Consider the following 23,272-nt stretch of genomic DNA (forward strand, 5'->3'; position numbering starts at 1 on the left):
TCATGTGTTGCTACCATGTTATGTTGTGTTGCTGCCATGCTGTTGTTGTCTTAGGTTTTTCTTTATGTAGTGTTGTCTCTTGTCATGATGTGTTTGTCCTATATTTTTATTCATTTTTATCTTTAATCCCAGCAGGAGGCTTTTTGCCTATTGGTAGGCCGTAAGTGACTTTCCTAGTTAAATAAAATACATGTATAACGCTGCACAACAAAAGTGGGCTGCCTAATTCCGAATTTTTTTTCTACACTTGTTGGTCTTTTGACCAATCAGATCAGCTCTTTCTACAATATTTGGGCAAAATATCAGAATTGAGCTACCTGTACTCAGCTGTAGATTTGCTCACATGATGCTGATTCATGTAAAGTATAAACATTCTGACTGATTGGCAAGTACATCCATGTACACAATGGTAGCTAATGCCTCCAGATCACTGTCAGAGATGATAGCACTGGAGCTAGAAGAGTTTCGGTCAAGGACTATTGTATATGTGCGTGCACGAAGTGGGTGAGGCAGGGGAGACCCCTTATGGTCATTTCAGGTACTACAGCATTGCTGAACATCGTTTTTGAGAAGAAAACAAGAGGTAGTAAGACATCAGATGTTTTATTCTGTAATAATGGAAACATTGAGGCTGTTTTTATTCATTTACATTTTCAGATATACATGAGTAGGTACTAGTTAATAAATACATTTCACCTCAGGTTTCTTTGAATAACAGTGCATGCTCCCCTAAAGAGACCCTCTCACTAACTTAAAAAAATAACATATCTTATAAGTTTACCATATAGTAGTGTCTCACTCAGCAATGTCATTCTCAAACGTGCCAGCATGCACGCATACACACACAACTCATTGGTACATGGCAATTCACGTCATTCAACAACAAAAACACTTACGCTACGCTAAATGTACCCCGTAGCAAATACTTATTTCTGAAATAATGGAGAGAGAAGTCCGTAAACAGAACATCATGTCTAAAAATAGACGCAGAGAGAGATCACTGTCATATGATGCATTATCATGATGGTGTGGCAAGTGACCTTTGAAAGTTCTATATCTTGAAAACTTGATTGCTTACATGAAAAACATTTTGGGACTGTATCAACAGTTGACTAATGAAACAAAACTATTATTTTTTTTTTTTGTGGATTATTCCTTTTAGTGTGGAGTGGACACACCTTGGTTAGTTTGGTTATTCTAACTTGTCAGGAATCAGCTTGTCAGCATGGTGGGCAAACGTCTCAGCTACCAGCAGTGGGAAGACTATGGAAGCATCAGCGTACACCTGGAGAGAGAAACAAAACACAGAAAGGAAACAGAGATCTGTATATTTAGGCTTCTAAGAGACATTTCTGGAGATGGGAATGGAAAGAGCCACTGGAAAAGGTTCAACGTGAGTTTGTGTTTTATCTTTGGTCGATCTAATGCATCTATCAAGAGTTCTGGGGGCACTGCTCTCCTGCTTGACCCTGAGTTACACTAATATAGATGAAGTGAAAGTGTAAGGTGAGGCCAAAAGCACATTTCCATCTTCGGGTGGCTAATAAAGTTAGATTATTTTCTTTTCCATCCATTAACCTTCAGACTGGGGATAAGATAGCTGGTGAGTGAGTTACCTTGACTGGCTTGGCATCCATGCGGATCTTCCCCCAAGACACTGCCTCATCAGGCCTGGCCCCTGAGTCTGAACCATCAAACTCCTGCCCAGTGTTCACAAACACTGCATAGTCCGCTCCATTCCTCTGAGGGAGGGAGGGGGGGGGTTACATTATAATGAGATGGTTTGACCTGGTTGTTTAGTTACGGTTGCTAAACACCCGTGTTGGGGAAGCTACTCTGAAAATATAGTTTACCAAGCTACCAACTACTTTGAAAATGTAGTTCACTACATCCAAACTACTACATGATAAACTATAATATTTCAATCTGAAATGTCCTAGACTACAAATTGCAAGAAAGGTAGTTCCAGTAGTTTGCGATGTAGCGGTTTAGCTAAGTCATTAACTACTGGAAACACGACCAAGATTTGAATGTAGTTCAACTACCACCAAGCTACTGTCAAATGGAATTACATTACTAGTTGAACTACATGTCATTTACTACTCCCCAACACTGCTAAGCACGTCAACTTTCTAACTGGTGAAATGCGACAGCACAAAATGATAGGAAAATAGGTGAATTGAACAGTTCATAATTTACACCCACATTATAATTAAGGAATATGATCATAGAGAACATTTTATAGTAGTAGTAGTAATAGTATTTACTTACCATCAGATTGGCATTGGCTATATGGTGTTTGACCAGGCCGCCACCCAGAATAATCATCCCTGTCCGTTTGGCAAACACTGCCTTGCTGTTCAACCTGCGGATATCTACAACACAGACCATGTTATCAGCACAATACATTACACACCACCCTTCAACTACAAAACCAAGCACACCACCCTTCAACTACAAAACCAAGCACACCACCCTTCAACTACAAAACCAAGCACACCACCCTTCAACTACAAAACCAAGCACACCACCCTTCAACTACAAAACCAAGCACACCACCCTTCAACTACAAAACCAAGCACACCACCCTTCAACTACAAAACCAAGCACACCACCCTTCAACTACAAAACCAAGCACACCACCCTTCAACTACAAAACCAAGCACACCACCCTTCAACTACAAAACCAAGCACACCACCCTTCAACTACAAAACCGAGCACACCACCCTTCAACTACAAAACCGAGCACACCACCCTTCAACTACAAAACCGAGCACACCACCCTTCAACTACAAAACCGAGCACACCACCCTTCAACTACAAAACCGAGCACACCACCCTTCAACTACAAAACCGAGCACACCACCCTTCAACTACAAAACCGAGCACACCACCCTTCAACTACAAAACCGAGCACACCACCCTTCAACTACAAAACCGAGCACACCACCCTTCAACTACAAAACCGAGCACACCACCCTTCAACTACAAAACCGAGCACACCACCCTTCAACTACAAAACCAAGCACACCACCCTTCAACTACAAAACCAAGCACACCACCCTTCAACTACAAAACCAAGCACACCACCCTTCAACTACAAAACCAAGCACCAAAACAGTGACATATACTATTGAGTGCATAGATATCTGGAATGAATGTCACCAAGTTTGTGGTGGATGAGATATGTACAGTTGAAGTCGGAAGTTTACATACACCTTAGCCAAATAAATTTAAACTCAGTTTTTCACAATTCCTGACATTTAATCCTAGTAAAAATTCCTTGTCTTAGGTCAGTTAGGATCACCACTTTATTTTAAGAATGTGAAATGTCAGAATAATAGTAGAGAATGATTCATTTCAGCTTTTATTTCATTTAAATCAAATTCCCAGTGGGTCAGAAGTTTACATACACTCAATTAGTTTTTGGTAGCATTGCCTTTAAATTGTTTAACTTGGGTCAAACGGTTCGGGTAGCCTTCCACAAGCTTCCCACAATAAGTTGGGTGAATTTTGGCCCATTCCTCCTGACAGAGCTGGTGTAACTGAGTCAGGTTTGTAGGCTGCCTTGCTCGCACACACTTTTTCAGTTCTGCACACAAATGTTCTACAGTATTGAGGTCAGGGCTTTGTGATGGCCACCTTGACTTTGTTGTCCTTAAGCCATTTTGCCACAATTCTGGAAGTATGCTTGGGGTCATTGTCCATTTGGAAGACCCATTTGCGACCAAGCTTTAACTTCCTGACTGGTGTCTTGAGATGTTGCTTCAATATATCCGCATACTTTTCCTGCCTCATGATGCCATCTAGTTTGTGAAGTGCACCAGTCCCTTCTACAGCAAAGCAATCACACCACATGCTGCTGCCACCCCCGTGCTTCACGGTTGGGATGGTGTTCTTCGGCTTGCAAGCCTTCCCCTTTTTCCTCCAAACATAGCGATGGTCATTATGGCCAAACAGTTCTATTTTTGTTTCATCAGATCAGAGGACATATCTCCAAAAAGTACGATCTTTGTCCCCATGTGCAGGTGCAAACCGTCGTCTGGCTTTTTTATGGTGGTTTAGGAGCAGTGGCTTCTGCCTTGCTGAGCGGCTTTTCAGGTTATGTCAATATAGGACTCGTTTTACTGTGGATATAGATACTTTGTACGTGATTCCTCCAGCATCTTCACAAGGTCCTTTGCTGTTGTTCTGGGATTGATTTGTACTTTTCACACCAAAGTATGTTAATCTCTAGGAGACAGAACGCATCTCCTTCCTGAGCGGTATGACGGCTGCATGGTCCCATGGTGTTTATACTTGCGTACTATTGTTTGTACAGATGAACGTGGTACCTTCAGGCATTTGGAAATTGCTCCTAAGGATGAACCAGACTTGTGGAGATCTGGTTGATTTCTTTTGATTTTCCCATGATGTCAAGCAAAGAGGCACTGAGTTTGAAGGTAGGCCTTGAAATACATCCACAGGTACACCTCCAATTGACTCAAATTATCTCAATTAGCCTATCAGAAGCTTCTAAAGCCATTACATAATTTTCTGGAATTTTCCAAGCTGTATAAAGGCACAGTCAACTTAGTGTATGTAAACTTCTGACCCACTGGAATTGTGATACAGTGAATTACAAGTGAAATAATCTGTCTGTAAACGATTGTTGGAAAAATTACTTGTGTCATACACAAAGTAGATGTCCTAACCGACTTGCCAAAACTATAGTTTGTTAACAAGAAATTTGTGGAGTGGTTGAAAAATGAGTTTTAATGACTCCAACCTAAGTGTATGTGAACTTCCTACTTAAACTGTAGTTACAATGTAAATCAAGGCAAGTTTGTGGTCTCACATTACCAAAGGAAAGAACTGGCAGCAGCTAGAGGGTAGAGCTTTGGGCCAGTAACCGAAAGGTTTGAATCCCTGACACGACAAGGTGAGAAATTGGTCGATGTGCCATTGAGCAAGGCATTTATTCCTTATTGCTTCGGTCAGTCGCCATGGATGACAAAATTTGAAATGTACATAGACAGAACCCCAGTCCTCATGTCTCCTCTCTCTCTTACCATCTACTATATCCAGCACCAGCCCAGGGTTTTTATATGAGTGGAAATAGATCATGTCCCCAATGGATCCATCTGTCAGAGCAGGGCTGAACACTGGGATGTCATTCTGCAACAGTGGTTGAACATCTATTGATTATATGAACACAGCCTATTATAACTCAATGAGGGCTACAGGGAGGGAGGGAGGCAGAGAGAGAAAATGTGAATGACAATTTAGTGTATTAGACAGCACCCACAAACAACTGATACAGCAACAAATATGAACAATAATATTATGATCCGTTAACCTTGTAGAGGTCATTGTGATAGTGTAAGGTGAGGCCAATGAGGGGCTTGAGCCCCCTACTGTACGTTATACTGGTGAGTTTAGAGAGGGGAATGATAAAGATACTTCACAAATGGAGAGAGAGGACAAAGAGCACTGGTTTCAATTCATTCCACTGATATCTCCTGTTTTATATCAAGGACAGGCTGATGAGAACAGTGAGCCCCTCCAGTCCTCACCTTATAGGCCCAGTAGTAGACAGACTCTGGGTTGTTGATCTCTTTGCCCAGACGGTGGATCATCTTGGACGGGGTCCAGTGGGTGCCCTAAAAGGTTAAGAGGTCAAAGGTCAATAGAATGTGACAATACCACCCCAATGAATACAACCCAGACACAGATACTGAAGATGACCTTTCCTGTACGAAGGGTTAAATTAGCTCACCTCATCTTTCTGCTCCTGCACCATCTGGTCCAGAATGGGCATCAGCCAGTCCTCAAACTTACAGTAGTTATCATTAGGTACCAGGAGGTTACCTATCCTAGAAAGAGAGCGAGAGTGGAGAGGAGAAAAGATTAATGACAATTTAGTGTATTAGACAGCACCTACAATAATAACTGGGTGGTTCGAGCCCTCTTCACCGTTAACTCAGACACCAGCCAGCTTCAGCTCGGTCAATACCTGCCAGTCTGCACAGCGCGATATCAACCCAGAACATGTCGGACTGCTTTTTCTCTACCACATCACCCTCTCTTTCTAAAATTATCCACCGAAATTGTTGGAACCCCTATTACTAGCCTGTTCAACCTCTCTTTCGTAAAGTCTGCGATCCCCAAAGATTGGAAAACGACCACAGTCCTCCCCCTCTTAAAAGGGGGAGACATTCTAGACCCAAACTATTATAGACCTATATCCATCCTGCCCTGCCTTTCTAAAATCTTCAAAAGCAAAGTTAACAAACAGATCACCGACCATTCGAATCCCACCATACCTTCTCCACTATGCAATCTGGTTTCTGAGCTGGTCATGTGTGCACCTCAGCCGCGCTCAAGGTCCTAAACGTTATCGATAAAAGACAGTACTGTGCAGCCGTCTTCATCGACCTGGCCAAGGCTTTCGACTCTGTCAATCACCGCATTCTTAAAATCGGCAGACTCAATAGCCTTGGCTTCTCAAATGACTGCCTCGCCTGCTTCACCAACTACTTCTCAGATCGATTTGACACACTGAACTCTGAGGGCCTGTTGTCCGGACCTCTGGCAGTCTCTATGGGGGTGCCACAGGGTTCAATTCTCAGGCCGACTCTTTTCTCTTTATATCAATGATGTCGCTCTCGCTGCTGGTAATTCTCTGATCCACCTCCACGCAGACGACACCATTCTGTATACTTCTGGCCCTTCTTTGGACACTGCGTTAACAAACCTCCAAACGAGCTTCAATGCCATACAACTCTCTTTCCGTGGCCTCCAAATGCTTTTAAATGCTAGTAAAACTAAATGCATGCTCTTCAACCGATTGCTGCCTGCATCCGCCGGTCCGACTAGCATCACTACGCTGGACGGTTCTGACTTAGAATATGTGGACAACTACAAATACCTAGGTGTCTGGTTAGACTGTAAACTCTCTTTCCAGACTCACATTAAGCATCACCAATCCAAAATTAAATCTAGAATCAGCTTCCTATTTCGCAACAAAGCATCCTTCACTCATGCTGCCAAACATACCCTCGTAAAACTAACTATCCTACCAATTCTTGACTTCGCCAATGTAATTTACAAAATAGCCTCCAACACTCTACTCAGCAAATTGGATGTAGTCTATCACAGTGCCATCCGTTTTGTCACCAAAGCCCCATATACTACCCACCACTGCGACCTGTAAGCTCTCGTTGGCTGGCCCTCACTACATATTCGTCGCCAAACCCACTGGCTCCAGGTCATCGATAAGTCTTTGCTAGGTAAAGCCACGCCTTATCTCAGCTCACTGGTCACCATAGCAACACCCACCCATAGCACGCGCTCCAGCAGGTATATTTCACTGGTCATCCCCAAAGCCAACACCTGCTTTAGCTGCCTTTCCTTCCAGTTCTCTGCTGCCAATGATTGGAGCGAATTGCAAAAATCACTGAAGCTGGACTTATATATCCCTCTCTAACTTAAAGCATCAGCTGTCAGAGCAGCTTACCGATCACTGTACCTGTACACACCCCATCTGTAAATAGCACATCCCCATATTGTAATTTATAAATGTTTTTGCTCTTTTGCACCCCAGTATCTCTACTTGCACATCATCATCTGCACATCTATCACTCCAGTGTTAATGCTAAATTGTAATTATTTCATCTCTGTGGCCTATTTACTACATTACTACATTTGCACACACTGTACATAGATTTTTCTATTGTGTTATTGACTGTACGTTTGTTAATCTCATGTGTAACTCTGTGTTGTTTTTGTCGCACTGCTTGCTTTATCTTGGCCAGGTCGTAGTTGTAAATGAGAACTTGTTCTCAACTAGCCTACCTGGTTTAATAAAGGTGAAATTATTACTATTATAAAAAATATTTTTTTAAATATGGCCAATATACCACGGCTAAGGGCTGTATCCAGGCACTCCACGTTGCATCATTCATAAGAACAGCCCTTAGCAGTGGTATATTGACCATATACCACACCCCCTTGTGCCTTACTGCTTAATTGTATTATGATCTGTGATCCATAGTAGAGGTGATAGTGCTCTACCTGTTGATGCCTCTCTGTCTCAGCTCCTTGCCAGACAGGCTGAACTCCCCCAGGTAGGTGGGGGCCAGACACTTGATGAAATCCTCCTCGACTCCCCCCGCTGTACTCACTATCACGTCCACCTGTTAGGAAGGTCCACAAACACATGTAGCATTTTACTAGTGTATACGATCACCTATATGCACTGGCATCTTGAAGTGAGTGTTTATGCTGCAGGGGTGTCAAACTTAATTCCTGGAGGGCTGCAGTCTCTGCTGGTTTTTATTTTCAATAGGTGTCCAATTAAGACCTAGATAACCAGGTGGGGGCAGCTCCTACTAATCAAACACCTTAATTGATCAAGTACAAGTGAGGAATGACAGCCAGCAGACACTGAGCGCTGGAGGACTGGAATTTGACACACGAGGGTGGGTTGTTGTTTAGGACTGTACCATTTTGTGCTGTGCCAGGTAGCGGATAGACTCCCTCACTCCAGAGCTGATGAGGTTGGAGGTGTACCCCAGGAAGATGGTACAGCCCGAGTGGGAAGGGGAGGAGCCGCATCCTTCCTCTTCCTCCAGCGGCTCCAGACGCTTCTCAATCTGTGGTTATAAATAGATGACAGAAAAAGAGAAATATAGACCACATACAGTATGATAAAAGCTCTCTCTAATAAAGGGGTTTAAACATTTCTCCCTCTTCTTATTCCTCTCCCAATCCCCCAAAAAGCAAGGCCTAGAATCAGACAAGGAATGCTGTATGTCTACATAAATGGCAACAACTCGGATGCTAACATAACTCTCCACATCCCCAATTACTAGGCATCTTATCCCCTTATACGTCCTGGGATGTTTCGAGTAGGATCCCTAGTTCTCCCCTGTACACTGATCTTAGGTCAGCTGATTCTAGATCAACTCCTACACAGAGCGGGACATCCTCTGACCCAATGACAACACTAGCCTGCTCTCAAATCTGTTTGTGCTGTGTTGTCAACTCCTATGGTCATTGTGAGTTGTCAAGACAACACAAACAGATCTGGGACCAGGCTCTGAGAAGGCATCTCAACTTCCTAAACCTCTAGAGATGGATGATGTCATCTAGCCTGGAATACAACCTTTTATGCTCCGTTTCACCATAGTTTTACTGAGCATATCAGTTAGGCCATCTAGCCTGGAATCCTGTGAGTCTCACCATCTTGTTGATCTCCTGTATGGCATGGGCCACGCTGCTAGCCTGGAAGCCTGTGGTGAGGAAGGACTGGAGCAGGGCACGGTGGTCCACTCCCTGGTTGAAGTCATAGCCCTTGATACGGGGCATGTCGTCTGGGAGGGCCGTGCTGGGCATCAGCACCGCATCCATGGCCACGAAGGGGGCGTGTTGTTCCGCCATGCCGTCTGTCAAACACAAGGAAGCAAATCAAAAGGGTATGCAACGGTTGAATAAAGAGTGCTGAACATTCATTTTACCTAAGTGTCTGCAAAGATAGTTTGTGGTTTTCAACCTAGAAAATCTACAAGCAAAATGATCTGACAGCTGGAATCCTGTAGTTCATGTTGAAAAGGTTTGCAAAGTGTCAGCACCATTATCAACTCCTTAAATCAACTGTCAACTCCCTACAGTAGCTAGCTAAATCAACTGTCAACTCCCTACAGTAGCTAGCTAAATCAACTGTCAACTCCCTACAGTAAGTTAGCTAAATCAACTGTCAACTCCCTACAGTAGCTAGCTAAATCAACTGTCAACTCCCTACAGTAAGTTAGCTAGCGAAATCAACTGTCAACTCCCTGAATCATTCTGATTCTACTGTATAGCTGGTGGCAAGCAACAATATTATGATCATGCCTTGTATTGTGCTTAGTAGCAACTTATAGAGACAGCATTCTAACGTCATCATTCAGCACATTTCATGACACCGAGATCAAAGTATAGCAAGTATAGCAGACGTTAGTTAGCAACTAACACTCCAATACCTGCTGGCTGCCTGGCTTGCAACTAGCTAGCTAGCTAGCTATCCATTCTCTATTGGCTTAAAAACAATTACACGCACTGACAAATGAAGCAACATAACGTTTTTTTGAATTAGAGAATGCTGAAACTAAAAAGGTATCATTGTATAAAGACAGACAAAACATTAGCAACACACCACAGGTCTAGCGCTCTGACATTCCCCATGCAGCACATGAAACAACTACGGAAAATGCAAAGGTTCAAACGTAGCAACGCATTCTGGTGAAAGATTGTGTTCTGTTTGCATCCTTCCTATGCTTATCATTATGTGGGTCACCCAACCACTCACACACACCTGTCCTCCCTGCTCCCTCCAGTCTCTTTTATCATCAGTGAGGGATGTGTGATGTTGATGTGACATTTCCAGGACTGTGTGTGTAACCTTTAAACCTGACACACATCACAGCAGCTTTGAAGTGGCCTCCACAGTAACAACAAAGAGCAGAGGGGGAAACCAGAAGTTAAAAAGGGAGGCCAGATGCCACTCTGACAGAAATTGGGACCTCGGTTGGACGTAGGCTCACATAGCCTAGTGTTAAGAGTATAACAGTAACTTTTCCATTATTATTTCAAATCTAAATCCATATTTGGAGGTGGAACAGGTTTCTGTGTGTTCAGCAGGTTTTACATTTTCAACTCTCAACAATTGATTGCAATTCCATTAATTTATTTTCTCTCACTTTGGAGTGGAAAGAAGTGGAGTTTCAGCTTGCTGTCTGGGACTAAAAGTGGGAGTCTCTCTGGAGGAGGGGGATGTCAGAGAAGGTGTGCAGCAATAACAGTGTGATGCAGGCACGGAGGACTGTGGAACAACTACGAGTGGAGGCAAGCATGGAGAGGATCAAGGTGAGAGTACACTAAAGTAGCCTGTGTGTAATGAATTAGTTGGAAGTAGAATTTCAAATTAATTTGGAGAATGACAATTTTGTTGATCAATACTTTCATTTGATGAATCAAAAATAAGATCAATTGTGGGAGCAGTGCAGAGCAGTCTGATACAGAACGGATAAAGGAAAAAGAGAACTTACCCCCACCCTCGTTTTAGGACACATCAGTAACTCTGTGTATATTGGGCATCACCTTTCTTCTGAATGTACAATAACCTCAGCTTTGAGACAAGCTTTAAGTGATGGCTGTTCCTTACTTCTTCCTCCCAGATCTCCACAGCAGCTGCCCAGCTGGTACAGTACTGTCAGGAGCACAGTCGCAGTGACCCCCTCCTCACCGGCATCTCTGCCTCCTCCAACCCCTTCAAAGACAAGAAGACCTGTGTCCTGCTGTAGAAAGGCTGCTCTCTGGTGCTGCATTCAACAGTGCTTCATCATCAACAACAGTGAAACATTTTGATGCCAGGCTACTTCAACATGTCCTACTTCATCATGCCAGACAAGACATTAACATGTTGGCTAAAGCAAAAAGTGACTGGTTGGTACAGTATTGGTCATGCTGTAACTTCAGCATATGGCCTGCAGTCCAGAATGTCTCAATAACAAAGGAGAGCAAACTGTTTATATCTTCTTCTTGACATTACAGAACCACAAGGTACACTGGTAAACAATGAATTGATTGAGTGTAAACATTTTATTCATAACAAAAGAAATCACACATAGCATATTCACAAAAGCATATTTACAAACTCTGAATCATTTGGGTATTTTTATGCAGTCAGAGGACTCTCTTGCAGCAGGTGAAGAGGGGTCGCAGATAAGGAGATTGATTGTTGCTAAGGACAGACACTGTTGCCTCAGACTATCAGTGTAAGAAAAGCTTGTAAGAAATAATTAGTGAACAATGCAGTACTATTGGGGTTTGCACTCAAACGAGCCACTTGAGCGAGGTTGGTGCTGGGACGCTACAGATTCAAATCAAAATCAACGTTTATTTTGTCACGTGTGTAACAGTACAGCGCTTTCCTCAACAGTGCAGAATTAAATAAAAAAATAGCATTCCGTAACATGGTAAGAGTTGGTAAAGTAGTTACCCTAAGAGAGAATGACAACGAGGAAGAACTCAAAACAGTGTAATTGACAAACAAGTGCTGTGGTACTGAGTATAAGAACGCCACTACACACATTATGACAGTTAGACCAAAATACTTTACAATCAGTGTGTCAGAACGGCTTGACTGATTCTTTACATTGTGTTTCCGAATCTGTTTCAATTGTCAAAGAGAAAAATACTTCATCTATTTTCTAGAGACCAACTGTCTGGAATGCTGGTGGCGGAATGTCCTCATTTTTATCAACAAGCTAAAATCAGCCCATTGAAAAAACAAATCATGTACAAGTGTTTAAAACCATTCAGTGGTGATGTGCCTTAAATTAACTCCCAAATATACACTTGAAGCTAAAATCCAGTTTATGTGAAATCTTTGAACGAGTGCTGGGTCAACAACACAGGGACACACAGACAGAACTACACTACACCATGAAGTGTTATTATCTTGGGCTTTTTCTTTTACATTTCTTTACATTAGTTAAGGAAGCCTTTTTGTGTGTTCTTTTCTTTGATAAAATACATGGGGAATCACACAGACACACTAAATATGTTGGGCTTGTATATCGTTTTTGGGGTAAAGCTAAGAGCACTGGTCCTTCACGTCAACATTCTCACAGCATGAGAAAGTTGATCATTTTAACGACAGACCATTATACGTCAGTCATCTTGCATCACTTCAGGAACGTAAGTAGATTAGGGTGGGTGTGGCCCCCCTCACCTTCTGGCCCTCCACACCTCCACACACATTTCTCCTGATGCGATAGCCAGCACTCCTGCTTCCACACTCAACTACAGAGAGAGCGAGAGAGAGGACAGAGAGAGAGTGAAACAGATCTTTCTTCAACCAGATCAAGGTAGGAGGCTAAGGAGAGAGGCTATCAGCCATCAGAATCTCAAAAGAAAAAAGTGATGTGAGAGACTCACCCCATTGACGCCTGCTTGGTGGTGCAGTGTGCACAGCGTCCTTGGAGGGGCACAGGGGAGGTGCACCTGGAAGATGAATGGTTGATAAGATAGGAACAGGGAATGAAGAAACATGGATTTGTTCATTCATGTCATCAATGCACATTTGCTCTTTGATAATGGTTTAATGTTCTTTGTAACCGAATGGGCAGTGAAAATGATTTTCCTCTTAGGAGGACAATAAAGTAGCCTATCCATTTATCTAAAAAACCCCAAACAGAATTCCATTACAACAGAGCTGAATAGATATTACTACATATGTTAATATAACTATTGTATGGTGATGCCAAAGACAAATAACCATCCTGGGATGGACAATAAAGACATTGCAATCTAGTGGGTTCCAGGGTGTAAACCTGGCTAATGCTGGGCATACACTACACAAGTTCTAAATCTTAACTAGGACCTGTTCTTTTATTCCGCCCATCTTCAACCCCGGGACGTGGGTGCTCACATTACACCATGATTCCCTAGCTGATCCAGCCCTGCATTTCTCGGTTGTCGTAGGAAGAAAATGCTGACGCGCAACAGTGAGCTGCTTTACAAGTGTGCATATTATTATGTGCAGAAACATTTGTTAAAAAGACTGACTGAGGCCCAGAATATGGACTTAATATGAAATAATGATCATATGAAATTCTCTTTTAGGTTTCTGTCATGGTAGGACGCAGATAGAATATTGCTGGAATTTGTTTTGCATGGCCCAGTGCCCCAGGTGGGTGGAGATTTCACTTAAGGACCAATGGAATGATAGAAAATAATCCAACTCCGCCCAACCGGGGCACCGGGCCATGTAAAACATCACCATCACCACGGTCCACACGGTGCATGTTGCTGTTGCTTTCCTCTTTGTTTTGGTCTCACATACTGAAAGCTCTGGCTATTGGCAGCCGTCCTTGCCCAATCGCGTTGTAGCACTGCTCATACTACAAGATACACAATCACCATTTCTGACGTCAAAAAATTATCGTGACCTCCGACAGGTGTCTGGAGAATGGAACAGCAATCCTCGGTGAGTCCTTGACCCGCTCAAACAAACTACACGAGTCCCGACGTATTGATCCTAGTCCAAATGAATAAGATTACACCCCGATCATGAAAATGTATCTGGGACAGCAAAAATGTGGCGAATTCATGGCAAAATCGTGTAGTGTATGCCTGGCATAAACCAGAAAGAACGCCATGCCCACCATTGTTTCCCAGCATTCAGACTGGTTTAACCAGGTTAACAGGGTGTACCTTGATGGTGCGGTCAGCGGAGCAGGTGTAGAGGCTCCCAGGGGACCTGTGGATGCCGGTGACCAGTGAGGTGTGTCCCACGTCAAACTGGGAGAGGGGCTTGAAGAAACCGGCCTGCATGGAGAAGGCATGGAGCATGCCCCGGTTGTCCCCCGCCCACACCTCACTGTCACTGTAGCACATTGACAGCAGATAGGAGCTCAGCTGGGAAGAGAGGAGACAAACCAGAATGAAGACACACATACTAACATATTATAGCCTGGTCCTGGATCTGTTTGTGCCGACTTGCCAAATCCTGTCATTGTTGAACCAAATAAGACAAAACAGCCAAAGCGGAAGGGTCAGAAACTCCTACTGCTCTCTCTTCGTCTGCCCACGTGTTCTCGCACACCCCGAGAGCTTCTGGTCAGCGGGGTGGTGGCACCGGGATCCTCATCTCTCCCAAGTGGTCATTCTCTCTTTCTCCCCTTACCCATCTGTCTATCGCCTCCTTTGAATTCCATGCTGTCACAGTTACCAGCCCTTTCAAGCTTAACATCCTTATCATTTATCGCCCTCCAGGTTCCCTTGGAGAGTTCATCAATGAGCTTGATGCCTTGATAAGCTCCTTTCCTGAGGACGGCTCACCTCTCACAGTTCTGGGTGACTTTAACCTCCCCATGTCTACCTTTGACTCATTCCTCTCCGCCTCCTTCTTTCCACTCCTCTCCTCTTTTGACCTCACCCTCTCACCTTCCCCCCCTACTCACAAGGCAGGCAATACGCTTGACCTCATCTTTACTAGATGCTGTTCTTCCACTAACCTCATTGCAACTCCCCTCCAAGTCTCCGACCACTACCTTGTATCCTTTTCCCTCTCGCTCTCATCCAACACTTCCCACACTGCCCCTACTCGGATGGTATCGCGCCGTCCCAACCTTCGCTCTCTCTCCCCCGCTACTCTCTCCTCTTCCATCCTATCATCTCTTCCCTCTGCCCAAACCTTCTCCAACCTATCTCCTGATTCTGCCTCCTCAACCCTCCTCTCCTCCCTTTCTGCATCCTTTGACTCTCTATGTCCCCTATCCTCCAGGCCGGCTCGGTCCTCCCCTCCCGCTCCGTGGCTCGACGACTCATTGCGAGCTCACAGAACAGGGCTCCGGGCAGCCGAGCGGAAATGGAGGAAAACTCGCCTCCCTGCGGACCTGGCATCCTTTCACTCCCTCCTCTCTACATTTTCCTCTTCTGTCTCTGCTGCTAAAGCCACTTTCTACCACTCTAAATTCCAAGCATCTGCCTCTAACCCTAGGAAGCTCTTTGCCACCTTCTCCTCCCTCCTGAATCCTCCTCCCCCTCCCCCCCCTCCTCCCTCTCTGCAGACGACTTCGTCAACCATTTTGAAAAGAAGGTCGACGACATCCGATCCTCGTTTGCTAAGTCAAACGACACCGCTGGTTCTGCTCACACTGCCCTACCCTGTGCTTTGACCTCTTTCTCTCCTCTCTCTCCAGATGAAATCTCGCGTCTTGTGACGGCCGGCCGCCCAACAACCTGCCCGCTTGACCCTATCCCCTCCTCTCTTCTCCAGACCATTTCCGGAGACCTTCTCCCTTACCTCACCTCGCTCATCAACTCATCCCTGACCGCTGGCTACGTCCCTTCCGTCTTCAAGAGAGCGAGAGTTGCACCCCTTCTGAAAAAACCTACACTCGATCCCTCCGATGTCAACAACTACAGACCAGTATCCCTTCTTTCTTTTCTCTCCAAAACTCTTGAACGTGCCGTCCTTGGCCAGCTCTCCTGCTATCTCTCTCAGAATGACCTTCTTGATCCAAATCAGTCAGGTTTCAAGACTAGTCACTCAACTGAGACTGCTCTTCTCTGTATCACGGAGGCGCTCCGCACTGCTAAAGCTAACTCTCTTTCCTCTGCTCTCATCCTTCTAGACCTATCGGCTGCCTTCGATACTGTGAACCATCAGATCCTCCTCTCCACCCTCTCCGAGTTGGGCATCTCCGGCGCGGCCCACGCTTGGATTGCGTCCTACCTGACAGGTCGCTCCTACCAGGTGGCGTGGCGAGAATCTGTCTCCTCACCACGCGCTCTCACCACTGGTGTCCCCCAGGGCTCTGTTCTAGGCCCTCTCCTATTCTCGCTATACACCAAGTCACTTGGCTCTGTCATAACCTCACATGGTCTCTCCTATCATTGCTATGCAGACGACACACAACTAATCTTCTCCTTTCCCCCTTCTGATGACCAGGTGGCGAATCGCATCTCTGCATGTCTGGCAGACATATCACTGTGGATGACGGATCACCACCTCAAGCTGAACCTCGGCGAGACGGAGCTGCTCTTCCTCCCGGGGAAGGACTGCCCGTTCCATGATCTCGCCATCACGGTTGACAACTCCATTGTGTCCTCCTCCCAGAGCGCTAAGAACCTTGGCGTGATCCTGGACAACACCCTGTCGTTCTCAACTAACATCAAGGCGGTGGCCCGTTCCTGTAGGTTCATGCTCTACAACATCCGCAGAGTACGACCCTGCCTCACACAGGAAGCGGCGCAGGTCCTAATCCAGGCACTTGTCATCTCCCGTCTGGATTACTGCAACTCGCTGTTGGCTGGGCTCCCTGCCTGTGCCATCAAACCCCTACAACTCATCCAGAACGCCGCAGCCCGTCTGGTGTTCAACCTTCCCAAGTTCTCTCACGTCACCCCGCTCCTCCGCTCTCTCCACTGGCTTCCAGTTGAAGCTCGCATCCGCTACAAGACCATGGTGCTTGCCTACGGAGCTGTGAGGGGAACGGCACCTCAGTACCTTCAGGCTCTGATCAGGCCCTACACCCAAACAAGGGCACTGCGTTCATCCACCTCTGGCCTGCTCGCCTCCCTACCACTGAGGAAGTACAGTTCCCGCTCAGCCCAGTCAAAACTGTTCGCTGCTCTGGCACCCCAATGGTGGAACAAACTCCCTCACGACGCCAGGACAGCGGAGTCAATCACCACCTTCCGGAGACACCTGAAACCCCACCTCTTCAAGGAATACCTAGGATAGGATAAAGCAATCCTTCTGCCCCCCCCCCCCCCCCCCCCCCTTAAAAGATTTAGATGCTCTATTGTAAAGTGGCTGTTCCACTGGATGTCATTAGGTGAATGCACCAATTTGTAAGTCGCTCTGGATAAGAGCGTCTGCTAAATGACTTAAATGTAAATGTAATGTTAAGGAACTTGTCTGTCAGCCCTGCATTAAAGACCAAAATTAGTTAAAGAAAATGTTTATAAATAAAAAAGTATACCAGTTTCATTTAAGGACCAAAAACTTGACAGCTGTGCCATACAGATTGCAAAATAGTTGGGAAGAGATTTTCGATGTACCAAAACCATGGCACATGGTTTATGAACTGATATGCAAAACGACACCGGATTCAAAATGTAGACTGTTTTAATTTTTATACAAAATTCTTGCAAGCAGTAGAATGTTATATATATATATATATGGGCGATTCAACCATTCCAGCTCTGCACATTTTGCTGTGAAGAGACAGAATCATTAGATGACTTGTTTTGGTACTGTCCACATGTAGCTTGTTTTTGGTCGCAGGTTCAGGAATGGCTGAAAAATTGCAGAATTACCTTGAGCTAACTCTGCAAATAGCACTGCTGGGTGATTTGAAGAGTCATAGTCAATCAATCAATAATATAATACTTTTAGTAAAAAAACTCTTTAATTTACAATCTGTAGAAACTATGAGAATAGAAAGGTTAAAAACTTTTGTGAAACATCACAGCACAGTTGAAAACTATATGGACAGAGTTAAGAGATAGATGGGAGGGGTTGAGTGGAGCTGAAGGGTTGGACTAAAAACAACATAGCTAATGTCAAATATTATGTATCTGTAAAATGCATTTAGGTTCAGAACTTTTGTGAAACAGCACAGTTAAAAACATATGGCAAATAGAATGGATGGTCTTCAGATATAGATGGGAGGGGTTGAGGGTAGCTGAAGGATGGGATTAAAAACAAAAAAATAAGTTTGGAGACACCTACTCATTCAAGGGTTTTTCTTTATTTTTAATATGTTCTACATTGTAGAATAATAGTGAATACATCATAACTATGAAATAATAAATATGGAATCATGTTGTAACCAAAACAAGTGTTAAAAAAATCTAAATGTATTTGAGATTCTAAGTAGCCACCCTTTGCCTTGATGACAGCTTTACACACTCATGGCATTCTCTCAACCAGCTTCATGAAGAAGTCACCTGGAATGCATTTAAATTAACAGGTGTGCCTTGTTCAAAGTTAATTTGTGGAATTTATTTCCTTCTTAATGCGTTTGAGCCAATCAGTAGTGTTGTAACAAGGTAGGGGTGGTATACATAAGATTTGGTAAAAGATCAAGTCCATATTATGGCAAGAACAGCTCAAATAACCAAAGAGAAATGAGAGTCCATCAATTCTTTAAGACATGAAGGTCAGTCAATACAGAACATTTCAAGAACTTTGAAAGTTTCTTCAAGTGCAGTCACAAAAACCATCAAGCACTATGATGCAACTGGCTCTCATGAGGACCGCCACAGGAAAGGAAGACCCAGAGTTACCTCTGCTGCAGAGGATAAGTTCATTAGCGTTAACTGCACCCCAGATTGCAGCCCAAATAAATTCTTCACGGAGTTCAAGTAACAGACACATCAACAGCATCTGTTCATAGGAGACTGTATGAATCAGGCCTTCGTGGTCAAATTGCTGCAAAGAAACCACTACTAAAGGATACCAACAAGAAGAAGAGACTTGCTTGGGCCAAGAAACACGAGCAACGGACATTAGACAGGTGGAAATCTGTCCTTTGGTCTGATGAGTCCAACCGCCGTGTCTTCGTGAGACGCAGAGTAGGTGAACGGATGATCTCTGCATGTGTGGTTCCCACCGTGGAGCATGGAGGAGGTGGTGTGATGGTGCTTTGCTGGTGACACTGTCAGTAATTTATTTAGAATTCAAGGCACACTTAAACAACATGGCTACCATGGCATTGGGCAGCGATACGCCATCCCATCTGGTTTGCTCTTAGTGGGACTATCATTTGTTTTTCAACAGGACAATGACCCAAAACACACCTCCAGGCTGTGTAAGGGCTATTTGACCAAGGAGAGTGACAGAGTGCTGCATCAGATGACCTGGCCTCCACAATCACCCGACCTCAACCCAATTGAGATGGTTTGGCATGAGTTGGACCGCAGAGTGAAGGAAAAGCAGCCAACAAGTGTCCAGCATATGTGGGAACTCCTTCAAAACTGTTGGAAAAGCATTCCAGCTGAAGCTGGTTGAGAGAATTCCAAGAGTGTGCAAAGCTGTCATCAAGGCAAATGGTGGCTACTTTGAAGAATCTCAAATGTAAAATATATTTTGATTTGTTTTACACTTTTTTGGTTACTACATGATTCCATATGTGTTATTTCATAGTTTTGAGGTCTTCACTATTATTTTACAATGTAGAAAATAGTAAAAATAAAGAAAACCCATGGAATGAATAGGTGTGTTCAAACCTTTGACTGGTACTGTATGTATAATATTATTATATATAAATAAATAACAGAATTCATTTTTATATCTGTGTCTACACATGATGACCTGAAGTACCCAAAAATACTTTCAAAGTCTCCAGTAATATACCCTCCCTTTGCAACCCAAAGTGCGGGGACTACATGAACAGTAAATTGTCAATCTAATACTATTTTTATACAGTGTGTGTGTGCGTGTTTATACCTGTAGTTTCTGTAGGGTTTTCCCTGCTCTTCGGTCGTAGATGACCACAGTGCGGTCTTTACTCCCAGATAGGATGTACTGCTCGTCTGCTACCAGGCAAAGCACCGCGTTGCTATGGAGACGTAGGCTCTTCACCAGAGGCTCCGCCACTGCAGCGCAGACAGATCATGACATCATCCTCCAGCGACATCTGACAATGTTAGTCTGTCAAATTCCATAAACCCATTGATAGTTCCTGGATTTGCTCTAATCAGATGATATATTCCGAATGGGCAGTCCATTTGGCCAACCAAAGGATAACACATAGAAATATAATTACTAGCAGGTAAAGGCCCTTAGTCCAATTACCCCTCAGTAAGTCTATTTCTATACAATAACCATTAGTATTGTTTGTGCTCACTTTTATCGACTGACAATCTAATTTAGTAGAACAGACTTCAAGTACCCATCTTATGAATCACTCACCTCTTGTGTCGTAGACGCTGACCTTCTTGTCATAGGTGCCAGCCAGCAGCACGTCCTTCTGGGGGAGGGCCAGGCAGAGCACGGCAGCCCGGGCTCTGATTAGGCCCCTCTCAGCCCCTTGGGCACCCAGATCCCATAGCCTCACTGTGCTGTCGAAGGAGCCCGAGGCCAGCAGGGGTCCCCGGGCCGCCAGGCACCACACCCAGCCTTTGTGGGTGCTGAAGAGGCCCTGGCCCCCCAGTGTATGGAGCAGCCTGCCCGTGGAGCCCCCATCCCGTAGGTCCCACAGGTTCACGTTCCTGTCCCGGGAGCCTGAGGCACACACCGCCCCGTCGCCCCCTACCAAGAGGACCGAGTTGACCTCAGCGATGTGTCCCGAGGGGAGGGAGAGGCGCTCCAGGGCTGGAGGAGGACTGGGAGCACGGCTGGACCCGTTTCTCTCCCCATCTGTTCCCAATCTCGGGCCCGCTATGTCATCTTGACCGTCTCTATCCGCCAAAACTCCCACTCTCTCCTCCACCTCGATGGCCTCCAGGACACCTTGTTCATCATCTCTCTCCTCCTCCAACATCATGGCCTCGGCTGCAGCCTCCTGCCTCTCCTCTCCCTCCCCAACTCCCATCGGTAGATCCCCTTCCCTATCTTGCTGCATCTCTCCCTCCTCCATCAACTCCTCCCCATCCCACGGTACCGCCATCACGCCTTCCTCATGAAAACCCACCTCCTCTACCCCTTCATCCACTTGGGGCCTGCCCTCTTCCACCTCCTCCCACTCTCCAATCCCTTCCTCTGCCAGGGCATCTCTATCCCTTTGCCTCTCCTGGGCCCTCTCCACCTCTCTCTCCCTCTCTGCCTGCTCGGCCTCCCTGGCGGCCCTCTCCCCCTGGCCCGTCCAGCAAGCGATCAGCTCCTCCATCTCCAGGCAGGCCGAGGGCCAGTCGAAGCCATCCCGTGGCCCCACGGGGAAGGAAGCTCTGGGACCAGTTAGCCTGCGTGCCCGCAACTGCCACGCCGTGCTGTCCTTACCCACATTTCCCAGGGCGTGACACACCTGTAGAGGGAGAGACATGGACATGATTCACACTGTAGGGCTGGCCTGAATAGTACTAGGCTGGCTTGGAAATGTTATTTTCTCAAGATCCTTTCCATCATGGTTCCAGCAGCTATGATGGATGTGTAACCAGGTCATGACAGCCCAGTACAGGTCAGATAGATAAAGAACCCAATCGTTTATTTTTTCAAATGTCCCTAGCCTAGCATGGTTTCCAGTCTATTATGGCATTAGCCAATTCTGTTGTCAATGGCATGCTGGACAAGGTAAAGCAGAAACAGATCGGCATCCAGGAAAGGTATGACACTGTCCACCGACACACACCTGTGGCAGGACCGTGATGACACACTGTGCCGGGAGGTGCGAGGCGATGCGAGCCACCATCTCCCACGGCAACGACAGCAAGCCGCTTCCTTCAGCAGACGGGGAGGGGCTCGGTTCAGCAGAAGGGAGCTGAGAGCCTGGGGGAAGCCTGTGAAAAAGAACAGTGTGTTATACCCTTCTTACACATCCGTATCAACCCAAACTGTACAGGCGCTGACACATTGTTACATTGTCTTTTCCAGCACGGTTCCAGCTACTATTGCAGGCGCATCAAAACCAAGCCAGCAGTGCTCATTAGTGCACTACTAAGTATAATGGAACTGTTCTGAAAGCAGTAAGACTGTTGTGAGGGCCATCAGAGGTACCAACCCTAGTTGTGCAGGCCTGGAGGCTTCATTGGAGGGCTGTTTCAGTGGTGCCGATTTAGCTTCTTTCTCCCCTCTCCCAGCCCCTGCCTCATCTTGCCCCACAGTGACCCGAGGCTCGGCCATCCACTCCACTCACTGCAGGAGAGTGCATCATACATTTTAGTTTATTTTCAGATTCTCAGCTAAGGCGGTCTATCGTTGATGACTGGCACAATCAAATTGTCAATAGGGTCATGATTGTGCATTCATTGCTAACAAACGGAATAACTACAGTAAAAAAACTAAAATCTATACACCACCAGTGGGAACGGAACTTTATAACGTTAATTGCCCTAGTAATTTGACAGATACAGGCAACAAGTGTAACATGCTAGCAAGCTAGTTAGATGATGCACTTACCCACAAGTCCCTATGTCACTTATGGGGAGGTCTGACAGACAGTTCATTTGACAGCAGTAGCCTTAGTCAGTCCCCGTATGCCTTTTTAAAAAACTGTATGCTGAATATTTTTCAATATGAGCCCGGTGCGAGACGAAAAAGCCTAACAGCTAGACAGCGACGGTTGCTACCGGGCGTTGGCTGGTACTATACTATCAGTGTCAAGCACGCTAACTTGCAAGGTGGCCTTGTTTGCCAATCAAGCGAGTAATCCTGGAACTGATCACATGTACAAGTTCACAACTGTGCTAACCAGCTCCTCCACATTTAAAGAAAACACTGACCGATTATTCTTCTCTAACTCAGGCTTTCAAAGAAATCGGTTAGACATGAGTTGCTAGCTACTGTAAGAAGTTGATCCTTCATTCAAATTAGGTTTCCACTAGCTTGATAGCTGTATCGTAAAAACAAAAACGAGCATTTGGATCTCAATTTAAGGTGAGCAGTGTGGTTGAGGTTAGGTTTAAAATTAGATTTTAATAAGATAAATTCTAGAAATAGGTACGGTTTATGACTGCCGGTGACGCGACGACCCTAACAAATGGGGTTTCTTTTCCGGCGCATTCAACATTTCGTCATCAGCTTAAAATGTAAACAAACCACAATCTGTTCTTTTTTTTTGTATGGCTATTTGT

General features: G+C 45.1%; 3 protein-coding genes across 3 annotated transcripts; 1 reads left to right on the forward strand and 2 right to left on the reverse strand.

Annotated features, from left to right (window-relative positions):
• Positions 1-587: 587 nt before the first annotated feature.
• Positions 588-10,244, reverse strand: LOC129845989 (deoxyhypusine synthase-like). The gene is made up of 10 exons (XM_055913980.1): positions 10,179-10,244; positions 9,227-9,429; positions 8,488-8,637; positions 8,057-8,178; positions 5,760-5,856; positions 5,557-5,643; positions 5,053-5,158; positions 2,272-2,375; positions 1,617-1,742; positions 588-1,285 (listed from the first exon to the last, which is right to left on the reverse strand). The coding sequence occupies exons 2-10, from the start codon at positions 9,422-9,424 to the stop codon at positions 1,193-1,195; spliced, it is 1,083 nt and encodes a 360-aa protein (XP_055769955.1). The 5' UTR covers positions 9,425-9,429; positions 10,179-10,244; the 3' UTR covers positions 588-1,192.
• A 108-nt stretch (positions 10,245-10,352) lies between these two features.
• Positions 10,353-12,394, forward strand: LOC129845990 (guanine nucleotide-binding protein G(I)/G(S)/G(O) subunit gamma-12-like). Its single transcript, XM_055913981.1, has 2 exons — positions 10,353-10,888; positions 11,200-12,394. Exons 1-2 carry the CDS (start codon positions 10,796-10,798, stop codon positions 11,323-11,325), a joined length of 219 nt encoding a protein of 72 aa, XP_055769956.1. The 5' UTR covers positions 10,353-10,795; the 3' UTR covers positions 11,326-12,394.
• On the reverse strand, positions 11,596-23,170 carry LOC129845988 (F-box/WD repeat-containing protein 9-like). Its single transcript, XM_055913978.1, has 8 exons — positions 22,599-23,170; positions 22,201-22,334; positions 21,832-21,979; positions 20,457-21,507; positions 19,992-20,140; positions 14,243-14,446; positions 12,965-13,030; positions 11,596-12,829 (listed from the first exon to the last, which is right to left on the reverse strand). Exons 2-8 carry the CDS (start codon positions 22,320-22,322, stop codon positions 12,755-12,757), a joined length of 1,815 nt encoding a protein of 604 aa, XP_055769953.1. The 5' UTR covers positions 22,323-22,334; positions 22,599-23,170; the 3' UTR covers positions 11,596-12,754.
• Between the last annotated feature and the right edge of the window lie 102 nt (positions 23,171-23,272).

This window comes from Salvelinus fontinalis, unplaced genomic scaffold (assembly GCF_029448725.1).
Source record: "Salvelinus fontinalis isolate EN_2023a unplaced genomic scaffold, ASM2944872v1 scaffold_0420, whole genome shotgun sequence".
NCBI classification, from domain to species: domain Eukaryota; kingdom Metazoa; phylum Chordata; class Actinopteri; order Salmoniformes; family Salmonidae; genus Salvelinus; species Salvelinus fontinalis.

Excerpts from the sequence above, each read along its gene's own strand:
- LOC129845989 (XM_055913980.1), bottom strand. The coding sequence starts at position 9,424 with ATGGCGGAACAACACGCCCCCTTCGTGGCCATGGATGCGGTGCTGATG. Across the intron at positions 5,644-5,759 it reads TGCAGGAGCAGAAAGATGAG|GGCACCCACTGGACCCCGTC; the intron begins GTGAGCTAATTT and ends TTAACCTTTTAG. Across the intron at positions 5,159-5,556 it reads TCTACTACTGGGCCTATAAG|AATGACATCCCAGTGTTCAG; the intron begins GTGAGGACTGGA and ends CCACTGTTGCAG.
- LOC129845990 (XM_055913981.1), top strand. The coding sequence starts at position 10,796 with ATGTCAGAGAAGGTGTGCAGCAATAACAGTGTGATGCAGGCACGGAGG. Across the intron at positions 10,889-11,199 it reads CAAGCATGGAGAGGATCAAG|ATCTCCACAGCAGCTGCCCA; the intron begins GTGAGAGTACAC and ends TCTTCCTCCCAG.
- LOC129845988 (XM_055913978.1), bottom strand. The coding sequence starts at position 22,322 with ATGGCCGAGCCTCGGGTCACTGTGGGGCAAGATGAGGCAGGGGCTGGG. Across the intron at positions 20,141-20,456 it reads CAGCGTCTACGACACAAGAG|TGGCGGAGCCTCTGGTGAAG; the intron begins GTGAGTGATTCA and ends TCTGCGCTGCAG. Across the intron at positions 13,031-14,242 it reads CCGCTGACCGCACCATCAAG|GTGCACCTCCCCTGTGCCCC; the intron begins GTACACCCTGTT and ends TTCATCTTCCAG.